The following is a 13,278-nucleotide window of genomic DNA, read 5'->3' on the forward strand; positions in this document are numbered from 1 at the left end:
CCAGGCAGACACCAGGAGTCAATACTGACTTACTGGCACACACATATAATAAATAAAATTCCTATATTGGGATTTTAATTCTCATTATTCTCCAAATTGCTTATTATTACATCCACATTTTGTGTTTCTCCAGGCATACTTGTGTGTTTTACTCTTTGTTGCCGTATCCCTGTGAGGTGGCTTGGCTGAGAATGCAAGAGCTCTGTTGCTGAGTAGGGAGGGATGTGAAGCTGGCTCTCTCCTATCCTCAACACAATGTCTATCTTATTATTTTTAAAGAAAAAAGATAGGAATAGAAACCCTTCCAAGAACTGCAGTGGACAAGTAGTTTATAATAGTATAACTGTTTTATTTCACCACTGAAAGTCTAAATAGCAAATAAGAAATAAAACAGTCTATGGGACACCTTACTTAACCGTTTTACAGGTCTCTGGAGGAAGTAATACTGATACTTCAGGCTTGTTTCATCTCTGTTTTTCATTAGCAAGCAGATGAAATCTGATACTTAATCACACCACTGAAAGGGCAACTTCTTTAAAAATGTAAAGGAAATACATCCATTAAGCTAAACCTTGGAAGAAGGCTGCTGTATGCATTGTTCTTTCCTGACATAATTTCAAAGGCAGCATTGCTTCTCAATTTGTCTTAAAATTTTAGTTCAGTTTAAGATCAGTGGCCAAATTTCCCATCTCATAAGTGCCTACTAATGAGTAGATGCTTTTAGATAGGGACAAGCAACCTAAAGATTTTGCAAAAACAGAGCAACCTATTTTGCAGTCTAGAGATGGGGAGGGGAAAGATTGTGTTTTAGCCTTTGAGGGCTGTAGGAAGTATGGCTATGGGTTTTCAAACTTTTTCAGACCGTGTAACTTCTTATTTAAAAAAAAATATTCTGGAACCACTGGTCAAGGAAAAAACTCTAGTGCAGAGGTCTGCAAACTTGGCAACTTTAAGACTTGGGGACTTCATCTCCCAGAATTCTGGCTATGCTGGCTGAGGAATTCTGGGAGTTGAAGTCCAGAAGTCTTAAAGTTGTCAAGTTTGAGGACCCCTGCTCTAGTGATATAAAATTGGCTGTGTTCCAATGAACTGTTTTTTTTTTTAACTTAGAAGACCATCAACCTTTAGCAGAACCCTAGTGTTTTGTGGAATCCAATTTGCAAAATTCTGACATTGGCCAGAGAATAGGAAAAAAATATTTCTACTTTTTTTTAACTTTAAAAAAAAAGTAAAAAAAAGACTTTAAGATCATGTCTATGGAGATTCTCAGTCATCCAGGTCATGACTGTCACAAAAGTACTTTTTTTTTCTCAAGAGGCAACTGGACTTTCTAGTTTTTTTCTTTGAAGACATTTAGCTTCTCATCCAAGAAGCTGCTTCTTCTTTTATCAAAGCTGAAGAAGCTTCTTGGATGAGAAGTGAAACGTCTTCAAAAAAAAAACCCCCAGAAAGTCCAGTTCCTCTTGAGGAAAAAAAAGCACATTTGGGACTTTAAGATCATGGAAGGAAATATAAAAGGCAATTTATTTATCATCTAGCATGATGTATAAACTATCCAATCTTAATGTATGCTTAGAAAAATATAACCGCAAACTGTAATAAAATAGAAATAAACTACAAAAATCATTAACAGAAGCAAAACAAAACTCTTAAAAGCCATTGAAAAAGGATACATCTTGCTTCCCTCCCCAGTGACAAAAAGAAAGAAAAAAGGTCAGATACAAATCTTTCCACAATCAGTTGGGCCACATGCAAGGGCAGAGTAGAAAATACAAGATGGTGCATTCAATTCTGTAATTAAACACTAGGCTTTATGTGGGTAAAAAGGATTGGTCTATCATGGGGTCATTGCTGCAGCCCTGCAAACACCCCTCAACAACATTAAATTATTTCTAATTATTATTTCTATGGTGGGACCTTTGTGAACTAACCTTTGAGAAATAAAACTGAAAAATGTGCCATGGTAACTAGCGGTTTGCTACTAAGTTTTAGCAGCATGATTGCAGGGACTTCTAGCCATATCTATGATCTGAAGGTTGCCAAAATTTATTTTGAAAATCAAAGTTTTGTTGACCTTCAATTCAAAACTTTCTGAAATCTATTACTATAATCCAAATAAACCACTTGATTTTCCAACATATTGATTCACTAAAAGAGAAATAAAGATGTATTTCATTTTGCCTTGAAATAAATGGGATTTAAAGTGCCCCAGCAAAAAAAGTTTACATAGAGCTTCAAATGATGGCAGAAGGCCAATATTCCCCAAAGAGTCAGGCTTTTGGAGAAAAGAAGAAAGCTATAAGTGCTGGAGAAGATTCTTGTTGGGAATTTTGGCAGTTGTAGTCCCAACACTTCAGACAAACATCGGTTAGGGAATGAGACACAAGACATTTTGTATATTCGGCAAGTTCATAGATATGCATATATATCATTTGAAAAGGAAAAAAAAACATTTGTAGGCTCGTCAACTAAAGTGAAATGATGGTGAAGATTTAGTAAGAAGTGGTCTGATTGAAATAACTATACTTTATGTAGGACTTCATGAAAATAAATGATTTGTGCCTTCCCTTTTTGCAGAGATGTGGCCAAAGGAAGTTTTTGTAGCCTAAAAGGCAGAAAAAAAATCTGAATTTTATCATGATTGCTTCCAAAATCCAAGACTGGCATTTTTTAATGGATGTATCTTATATCTCTTCTATTTTATCTACCTATATAGATCAAATGGTACATTTAAAATATTGTTGCCCTTTCAACTACTTTAGAATCATTCATCATAACTCAAAGGTATATTTCCAAGAATGTCAACAATATCTAAATCATAAAATGATTCCAACTTTCATTGGAAAGCTGTTGTTGATGCTACCTTAAAGTACTTTGTCTACAATTCCTTAGTGCAACTGGATCTATTTGTGAATAAATGGGTAGACATATAGCTTTAAAGAGCCATTCATATACATTGAAAACCTACAATAACTATGTTTGATAAGGAGGGAAATATGCCATCTCAAACATCCCACACGTACATATGCCACCTGCCACTCAAAGTATTCCTGTTCATTTTGTTGGCCCATATTGGATTTAATATTGATATACTAAGCATAAAATAGTCTTTAAGCCTTCATGCTTTCTTCACTGCTGTGCCATATACTGGAACTATCTCTAAGAACAGATGTGTAACACCATCTTTTAAAACTGTTTTTCAATTGTTCCTAATCCCTTTTTCAGCCTTTTTGTTTCTTAAATGATTTCCTCAAATTAATAGCAATAAGACATATATCTCTTCACAGTGCTTTACATCCCTCTCTAAGTGGTTTACAGAGTCAGCATATTGCCCCTAACAATCTAGGTTCTAATTTTACTGACCTTGCAAGGATGGAAGGCCCAGTCAATCTTGAACAGATGAAAATTGAACTGCTGGTAGTTGGCAGAATTAGTCTGCAATACTGCATTCTAACTACTGCACCACTGCATGGCTCTTAAAATTAAGAATAGCTTAAATAATCATGGTCAACCTTTTCTCCTGCATTCTCTCATTTTTTATTTTTTATTTTGTCCCTTGGGGAAAGGACCTAACATTCCAGATTTAAACTTTGATTGCACCAGGATATCACACATACCTATACTTTGGCTTAAAAGCAAATCAGCAGAATGCGAAGATATACTGCTCAGACTATACATGATGGCTCTTTCCACAAGGAAGTGCAGTTAAAACCCTGTTTATGCCTTTATTTTTCTTTAGCAATCCTGGAAATTGGGATTCTGGAAGAAACCAGAGAAAGAAGCCATAGAGAGAAAGTCTGATTGTATATGGATACTGTTGAAGTCTAAATCCAAAATTGGAGGGGAGGAAATTGCAGTCAGGGGCAAAGTGTATATGTGCATTACATATCTGTCTTCTTCCCCTCAATTGGGCATTTCACTCATTTGAGATAAAAGTAAATGGGCCATTTTCTTTTATAGATTCTCTTAAGTTTGCCATCAACAATCCAAAAGCTTTATGATGTTAGATACCAAATAATTTAGAAGGAGAAGAAAACATGTAAGATAACAAGGAGATTTAAACACTCAGTTAAAAAACAAGACAAAAAAATCATTATTTTTCTTCTCAAAAACAGCATGTTGAATTACAAATCTGTTCCTTACCTTGGCAAAATTCAAAGTTCCCTTTTTTCCGGCAGTCACCTATTACTAAACTCAGTGCTCTCCAAGTGTTTCTTTTGACAGATATCATTTTCCACCAATCTTCCTGCTAATTTCCTCTCTCCTTTTCTGACTGGGACAGCTATTACGTTCACCAGCCCAGTGATCAATCTTTTCTATTGACAACAACAAAAGGGGAAAAAAAACAAAAACGCACATATCACAGCCAGTCTGAAGCACAAAGGCCTTCTGTTTACATGTTAATACTAGATTCTTTAAAAAAAATAATTACAAAGAGCATAATCCTAAAGGCAATATTTTGCAATTGTATTATAATCTGAACCCAATGCATTTGTAAATGTTTAAGTCTCTAGGAATATTCAAAAAATGCTGAATGAGTAGTAAAGTCAATTATATATAGCTTGTAACTATGAACTCCTTCAGATTGATAATTTATGGCCTCATTCCAGCCACTGTTGTAACAATATATTACTAATGAGACATGTTTTATATCGCCACAGTGATGGCTGGATTACGCTTCGAATTACTAGTCTGGATGACCTCCAAGATTTAAGTGAAATCAACTGTTTACAGAAAAACCAAGGCAACTGCTGCATCCTGGGTCAGCCTATAAGGCTCAATTATCTATTCAGCCTTCCAAAAGTCCAGACAGATGAAATTTTCTTATCAGTGATTACCTGGTCCTTTTTAATTACTGTGCAGACAGCAGAAACTAAATCTGTCATGGACAGGATTCATGTCATGCTGTTGTTGACACCATCTCCTGCAAAACTATAAATCTAAACCAAATCTAGTTTTCCAACTACCTAAAAAGTAGTAAACTTGGCTGATGTTTTTTTATTGATTTCAGTGGAATAAAATAAGTGCAATGCAATAAATCATGTTAGAAAGATACTCTTCAGCCCAGCAACCTGCCATACTAATATCTCTTTGATTAAAAAAAAAAGTATACCATAGCCCAGTAATTTCAATTTTTGCAGCATCAAGAAAGGAGGCTGCCCACTAGATAACTGCTTGTTCTCAACCTTTGCAATCAGGATCTGTAGAACTAAAATATGAGATTTGAAACTACTGATAAATCCCAAGTACCAATGTAGCAACACAGCAGAATTATCTGTTTTCAGAAGATATCTGCATGAAGCTTCTTCCTTTCTTTCCAAATGTTAAGGAAATACGAAGGGATTAAGTATTTCTTAATATAATCCTCATTCCACTTGTGTGGAGACTCTTAGCAAGAGGTCTTTTAGATTATGCTCTTTCCTTAGTTGCGCCTGAAGTTTCTGTAAGAGCTTCTGCACCAGAGACAAGTTCCTTTTGTGTTTAATCACACTTGGCCAAATAAAGCTGTTCTATTCTGTTTTCTGTTCTGTTCTGTTTGCTTTTTAACTTTGTTTTAGGGCTTTATTTTTTTAGTTTGTTCAATAACAAAACAAATAGCTGGGTTCCTACATTTTTTTAAAACTGCCCGTTTTAAAGTGCTCTCTTTTTTGATATTACACCCCTAGTACTAGTCAAATGATGCATATATTGTCTTAACAAAGTGAAATCTACAGTGGGTTATAAACAGTCACTTTCTGTCAATAGAATCTGTTACTAACCCTATTATCTCCAGGTAGAAAAAAAACATTCTTACCAGAAACTCTAGTGGATCACTGACAGTGATTAAGGACAGTGTAAAGATAGGATGATCAGTTTAGGCAGCTTTCTAGAATTCTATATATTCTTTCAATTCTACAAGCCTTTAGTTTAATTTAAAAGCCCTGTATAAAGCTTTACACATTCGGAAGTAAATGGATTTACCTACAAAACATCTTAATGATTAAAATGCAGTAACAAGAGAGAGAGGGGGTAACTCTTCAAGGGCAACTAAGCAAAAAGGGGAAATATTATTAAACTAAGCAGATAGAACAGGCTTGTTCAAAATACTTCAAGTGAATTATCTCAGGGACAATTACAATCAGCTCAGGTTGGGAATAGGGCTACCATGAATCCTCCATAGATTGCCAATGAAGTCACACCAAGGTTCAACCAGACCGTGAAGGAAACTTTTTTTTTTAGATGAATGGAAATGTAAAACCTGCACCCATTCTCTGTTTCATTTGCTTTATTTCTGCATTTTCCTAATGTAATTTATCAATATGTATTTGCTTTGCAAAACATCAAGGTAACATGATGTTATAGAAAATGTTTGTCTGTCTGTCTATGTAATGTTATCAGACAGCCAGTTTGGTTTAGTGATTGAAACAAAAGGATAGAAGTCTTATCTTGCCATAAGCACAAAGCCCATGGGTGATCCTGAGCCAGATTCTCATCCTAAGAAGAAAGGAATGGCAAACCCCTTCTGAAAATACTGCCAAGAAAACTGCATGAACTTGTCCAGGCAGTCACCAGGAGTCAAAAATGATTCAAAAATTTGCCCTCTACACACAGAGAGTATAAAGCCCGCCACTCCTAGTTGTGAGAACTTCCAGTTGTATTCCATCAAATTGCAATGTAGTGCTGCCATTTGAAAAAAAAAAGTGTTTCAAAAAATTGCAATGTAATGCCATTTGAAAAGGCAATTTGGTCTTGGCTCTATAGAACAAAGAGGACAAGAAGGGGGGGGGGAGGGGGAGAAGAGTAATACCAGAAAAAGAAATTAAAAATTGAGAAGGAAGGAAAGAGAGAAGGAAAGAGTTTGAGGAGCCATCTCCTCGGTGTTCTCTGTATTCTGTTGATTTAAAAAATGTGTCCTGTTGAAAAGTTGGTAGGGTTAAAAAAGAGAAATCCAATTCAGCACCAGATTCTGTTGTTTCAAGTTTACTGAGGGATAGACTGTACCTTAGATAAAGGTGAAAAAACTGGAATCCGAAAGCAAGCCCCCAGCATGTCTGTGTGTGTGTGTGTGTGTGTGTGTGTGTGTGTGTGTACACGCACACACATGTGCGTCTATGTAAAAATAAATATTGGCAAGTGAAAATCAATCCATTCACTTTCTTAGAAATCATTTGGCACAGATTACACTCTGGCCTAGGCACAGTTTTGTGATCACGGATACCATATTTGAGATGTCAGGGCTATATTATGAATCAATGCTTCCTTTGCAAGCAAATCTCTAACAGTTTTAATGGAAGTTAAATATTTATAAAAACAAATCAGGCCACAAATGAGATATTTTCCAGGTTTTTAATAAAAAATAACCTTTTATATTAAAAAATAACTTTTATGTTGTTATACCATTTTAAAATTTATTTTATCAAACTTAGAGACAGCATGTTTCACCCAACTAATATCTGTCAGCTACAAACCCATCTCCTTAAACCATGCAAGCTCAGAAGAATAATGTTTATGCATTGGCATATCTTAATAGAGTGTTTCAAGAATTATTTTAAATCAGATAATTTATTTTATACAACAGTTATCATCTGACTAATAAGTTCCACAGATCTGTTTAATGCAAGAAAAAGGTTTAGCAGATGGTGTATTATAAAAATTATGCAAAATCACTATCAAAATAGTGTTCTGAGGTCCAAAGCAGAATATAAAGGCTACGTGGTTAATTATACTGATTCAATACTGATTCATGCAAATTACAAAATAAATCTTACAGATATTTACAAATATTTAAAAACAGTCAGTTTTAAAGGAACATAATTTCTCTACATTTTTGCAACTTTACTAAACAAAACATTTAATGTTTATGTACCTATATTTACTTATTTATTCAAAATTTATCCTACTTTTTCATTCCCTGAATACCTAAAATTAAAAAAAAATACAAAGTAAAAGAATTATATAGAGGATATTGCAAATTAAAGTACTAAAATTGTTTAAATGATACACAGCAGCAATTTGCAAAGAATAGCAATAGTATATAGACTTATATACTGCTTCACAGTGCTTTACAGCCCTCTCTGAGCACTTTACAGAGTCAGCATATTTCCCTCAACAATCTGGGTCCTCATTTTACCGATCTTGGAAGGATGGAAGGCTAAGTCAACCTTGATTCTGGTGAAATTCGAACTGCCAAATTGCAATCAGCCAGTGATCAGCCAGTGATCAGCAGAAGTTGCCTGCAGTACTGCATTTAACCACTGCAGCTTTGGTGCTGTGCATTAAACGTGGACTTCTAGAATGGTGCATTAGAAGTGAACTTCAACTTACAACCAGTCAGAGATTGTTGGAAGTTACAATGGATCTAGATATGGGGTACTTACAACCCAGATTTCAAATTCCAAGGTTGATGGCTTCCTATGGTCACAGCCATTGACAACCGAGCCACATTGACAGCCATCTGCAGTGTTCTACAGTCACATGACCTTGCTTTATGATGGTTTTGTCAAAAACTGGCATTTACTTTTGATTTTTGGCAAATCCGGCTCATAGAAAACCATGGGCCAGTTCTGTATATAACCCTGGTGTTCGGTTTACATTACAACCACTTGCAAAAAATATCATAAAATCTGGTCAGTCAAACAGATGATCAAATTTACAACTCTCATGAGTTACAATAGAGCCTGATTAGCAGGCTCCATTTCAGTTGTAACTCAAGGATTATCTGTATTAAACTCATGACATTTGATTCACTATATATACCTACAAACATATTCCTATTGCACAACTACAGTTCAGGCCCATTATTTTATTATTTATTGAATTTGCACCCTATCTTTTTATCAAGAAAAGTATCCTAAACATCTACATGAATAACAACATATTGGCAGTTCAATAGCACTGATCTTTTACATCTGTATAAGATTGAGGCATGTGTCAATCAAGTACCCTCAGTATAAGTCTACTTGGAGTAAGTTCCATTAAATTTAACTGGTTTTACTCTCTGTAAATGGATATATTTCAACTTAAGTATTCTTTTTATGAATAGCTCTGCCTTCTGAAGTACTACTAAAATATCATTTTAAATGATAGTCAATAGTAGCAGCAGAAATCTGCTGAAATCACAAGAATTTTAAAATATATTTTGAAAGTCTATATACAGTATTTCTATTTTTCTTTCTATTACATCTAAAAATGAAACAGGCAAGAAGGAAATATACTATTTTTATTACTTAATGTGCAATCTTGAAACTAAAATGTCTGGACTAATTTAAAATCCAGCCAAAAGGATTTTAAACTTTAACAATTTGTATTTCTCCCTAAGAATAATATTCAAAAAGCTCATCACATTACATAACCATGGAAATGCTGAAAACATACATTTTCAAACAAATATTACTTTTTCTCAATGGTATGAAGTAATTAAAGCCATATGTGTAAATCTGTGATCCATGCAGTAGTTCAAGCTGCAGCTAATAGAAAATACAGAGAATGAACTCTGCCATATAAAAGATTCTTGTTACAGAAATATAATGTGAAAACCAGATGCAGACAGAAACCCTTAATCACAGATGGGAATGTAATCACTGGCATACAGAATATTTTTGATCAATCTTAAACATATGTGAAATGTATTTATTTTTCACAGAATGTAATAAGTAGGGAGTACCTTCTATTTGAAATCAGTTAACCTTAGAGTAAGAACACTTTTATCTTATTCCCTCCACTCCCTTGTAAGATATTCAGCCAAGCTAAGGTTTTAAGAGGGGCTTGCTGGGCCTACCCAATCATTCTTACATCAGTTTATCTTTCAGAGTATTTAATAGGATGTACAGACTTACACATATTGAAATCAGTGTAAAAGAAAATCAAATGCAGTTACCAATTCCTGCATTGCTTACTTACTGTCAGGAATCCCTTCATCACCTAAGCATACACAGGATTATATTACCATTGGAAAAGTGAACGCAATTTGTTCAGCAACAGCAAATCACATGAGAAATGCATCAGGCACCAAAACTTGAGCCAAAACTGCTGGCAAATAATTAGCTAAAATTTCATATCCAGTTTTTTTTAACCTGACAGAGGGACCAAATTATACTAGTGGGACTGTTGATACTTACTAATTTGTCAGTGTTGTTATTCCAACATTATCAGATGAAGAGTATTATTGAGTAAATAAATAAAATAAATACAATTGTTGAATATTGCAATAAACCTTTGTCCCGGGAATATGTCCATTTTATTCGTATTCTGATCTCAGAGTTCAATAAACTGCCCTGTTTATAAATATTAATTTTATTCCCTTTTCTGGAATAGCTATTAGGAAATTTCAGGGTTTAACTTTAATCATCTACAGCTTATTATTTTTACTTGAATCCTGGAAGCTGGTTTCTCTTAACTACAAATAGTCCTTGTTTAGTGACTGTTAGGATGATGATAAAAAAGTAATTTCTCACATTTACAATTTTACCAATAACACCTCACATTTACAATTTTCAGTTGCAAAGCAAAAGGAAATAAGGAAAGAAGTAAAACTGTAAGCACAGTTTTACTTTAGCAATCGTTTTGCTTAAGGGCTGAGTTGTGATCCCTAAACGATGACTACTTGTACAGTTCAGTTAAACAAGACAATATTGATCTAAATCGTGATGAAACATTTATTTATTATATGTATAATACATTAACTTTAAGGATTTTTTTTTATACTTGGCTACTGGACGGTATAGTTACTGCTTTCTGTCAAGTAGATGTGGAGGGAAGCATGAATCTCCTGATCATGTGACATATGCAGAGTGCTAGGACAATAAATTATATATTCATTAGAAGGTACAAATGACTATCAATATCTGCTTGTACATTACTTAAGGGATGTTCATCCCCTTCAATACTAATGCAGCTAACCATATTTAACATTATATAACTAGAGCTGGATTAGGACAGATATTGACACAACTACTATCCAAAGCAAAGGAGGAACAATCCAATAATATAAATAGAAGTAAAATTGTCTGATTGATCTGTACATAATACGTACTGTATGCACATTCAATTTTATTCTTTTTCTGTTTTTAAATTGCATTTACATACAGATAGTACAGGTACATATCTGTAAAATACCAGCAAGCATGCACCAACTGATACTCAACTGTTAATATCTCCGAGCAAATATTATTAGAAGCAAATGTTCTTAACCCCATGTACCGAAAACTTGTTAGGAACAGTAAGAATATTCCTAGTTGGGCATTCCTAGTTGAGATAAATGTACATGGCCTTCATTTGTGCTCTTATTTTAATGCATTTTTAATTTTTTGTCAAGAAAAGTTGTCCAGATCTTTCCCCTATTAGAGATTGTTTCATATTTTTATTGTTTTGGTAGGTTATTGTGTACCTTTTTATCATGTCAACTTCAGAAGCTTTGGCAAAAAGAATCCCTCTTGAACTTTCTTATTCACATACTTAACAAAAACTATATACAATGTGATTTTCCAAAACAGAAATTCCCAATCTAAAGTCCACTCTGAAGCTATGGGCTGTAGTCTGGAGATCCACAGCACCCCAAATTTCAAGAAACTGCAGAGGACTGCAAAACTTTAACAAGTGCTTTCATGATGGGCAATTAAAGTAAAAATGTAGTAAAATCTGCAACACAAGGCCTATATTAGAATGTCTACACTGTTTTTTTCCCCCCAAAACTAACTGCAACAATTTATTTCCCACCATATGAATGAATGAAAGCCATCTATGTTCAGTAAAGAAACTAAGAAATTAACAAACAACAAGAAATATTTAATTCTGATTACCAGCAATCTGGAATGAGAATAGCACAAAGTCAGCCCAAATTTATGGAACCTTGAAAAAAACTAAGGGATGTACCAACTTCATTTTAACTACATATCTGTACCCTCGGGCTTTTTCCCTCTTAGTCATTTGGGAATGTAATAGATCAGGTAAGGAGAATGAACCATAATATGAAGAATTTGTATTTAACAAGGAGAAATAGATAATCTGACATTCAATGAGATCTGTCTCATGAGAGGAAAGGAAGAGAAGACTTTGGCTCTTGTTTATTTTTCTATTTATGAAATAAATGTCTATTCCCTCTTTCTTTAGAAAAATCCAAGGCAGCAAATATGGTTCTTCCTCTATTTCATTTTATTTCCACAACAACCATGTGAATAGCCTTTAGTGAAAGATTTAATTGGACCAAGGTCACACAGTTAGCTTCATAGCTGGGGGATAAATCTAGGTCTAGGATGTTCAGTCCTAGTTTGTCATTCTACCTGTTTAGCACATAGTCCTCAGAAGTAATCCCCACTTAGTTAATCGTATCATTCTTAGCCCTACTTCCACGGTAGTTATTGCATTAAATTTCAAGTTACATCTTTCTTATGACCTGCTGTACTGTACTGTGGTATAATAGAAAACATAGTTCTGTAATTATTAATAGACAGTGATCAGAACTTATTGTGTTAGCAATGCAGATTACACTAGCACCTTAAGATTTTGATATTGTATTCCAGACTGGAAAATAAAATAGATTTGAAACTTTGAACACTTCCAGTCAGGAACACCTGAGGTATTGGTAAATTTACTATGAACAGTGATTCAGCAATTAGAACATAAACACATTTTTTGTTGATCATCTGGTTTGGAGGACAGCCAACTTCACTCAACCACTTCCAGTGGTAATTTAAACAACAAAACTTATAAAAAACTAAATATAACAACATAAGGGGATTATAACATTTCAAATAGTTTAGGAATAATTCTAAAAGGAAAAAAAAAGAATATTTCTTGCCTCTAGGTATGAATTAATATTTATAAGTGCAGAGAAAAAGCCAAGCTAACAAAGAACAGCTACTGCAAAATGCACTAAATCATTCAACAGCTTGGAGACTCTGCAATATATATATATTTTCAAGTTCATTCAAAGAGGCTGTTTTTCAATGGCCAGTATCCAAAGTTAGTTACAGAATCAGTACAGAAGACTAGAGTCTATCGCTAGTATTTTCCCAAATTGAATTCCCAAATGAGTTGAACAAATAAAATAAAACTACTTATGAGGAAAAGCCTCAATTTCTGTATTAAAGATGAAAATGGGTTTCCAAAAAGCAAAGCAAACAGAAAAAACACTAGGTACACCCTTAGTTATTTGAGTAATTTAGTTTTATCTCACTAAAAGATGTGGCTAACCAAAGGTCAGGTTAATCATGCTATAAATCTCAATCCAATTTAATATATGTAGTTCAATTCAATATATTGTAGTTATTACAATTAATTGATTAATTACTTTTCATTAAA

At 34.0% G+C, this 13,278-nt stretch overlaps 1 protein-coding gene across 5 annotated transcripts in view; it reads right to left on the minus strand.

The window, feature by feature from the left end:
* The window catches only part of RUNX1T1 (RUNX1 partner transcriptional co-repressor 1), a 148,804-nt gene that overhangs the window by 119,189 nt on the left and 16,337 nt on the right, over window positions 1-13,278 (minus strand). For 2 of the 5 annotated variants that reach the window (XM_026705980.2, XM_026705983.2), the window contains exon 2: window positions 4,144-4,316. The exons of the other annotated variants lie outside the window; for them this stretch is intronic. In XM_026705980.2, the coding sequence (XP_026561765.1) occupies window positions 4,144-4,231 (88 nt within the window). In that variant the 5' untranslated portion in view covers window positions 4,232-4,316. The remainder of the gene's footprint in view (window positions 1-4,143; window positions 4,317-13,278) is intronic. 5 annotated transcript variants of the gene reach the window in all.

This window comes from Pseudonaja textilis, chromosome 3, assembly GCF_049901715.1.
Source record: "Pseudonaja textilis isolate UNSWEBS1 chromosome 3, rPseTex1.2, whole genome shotgun sequence".
Taxonomy (NCBI): Eukaryota; Metazoa; Chordata; class Lepidosauria; order Squamata; family Elapidae; genus Pseudonaja; species Pseudonaja textilis.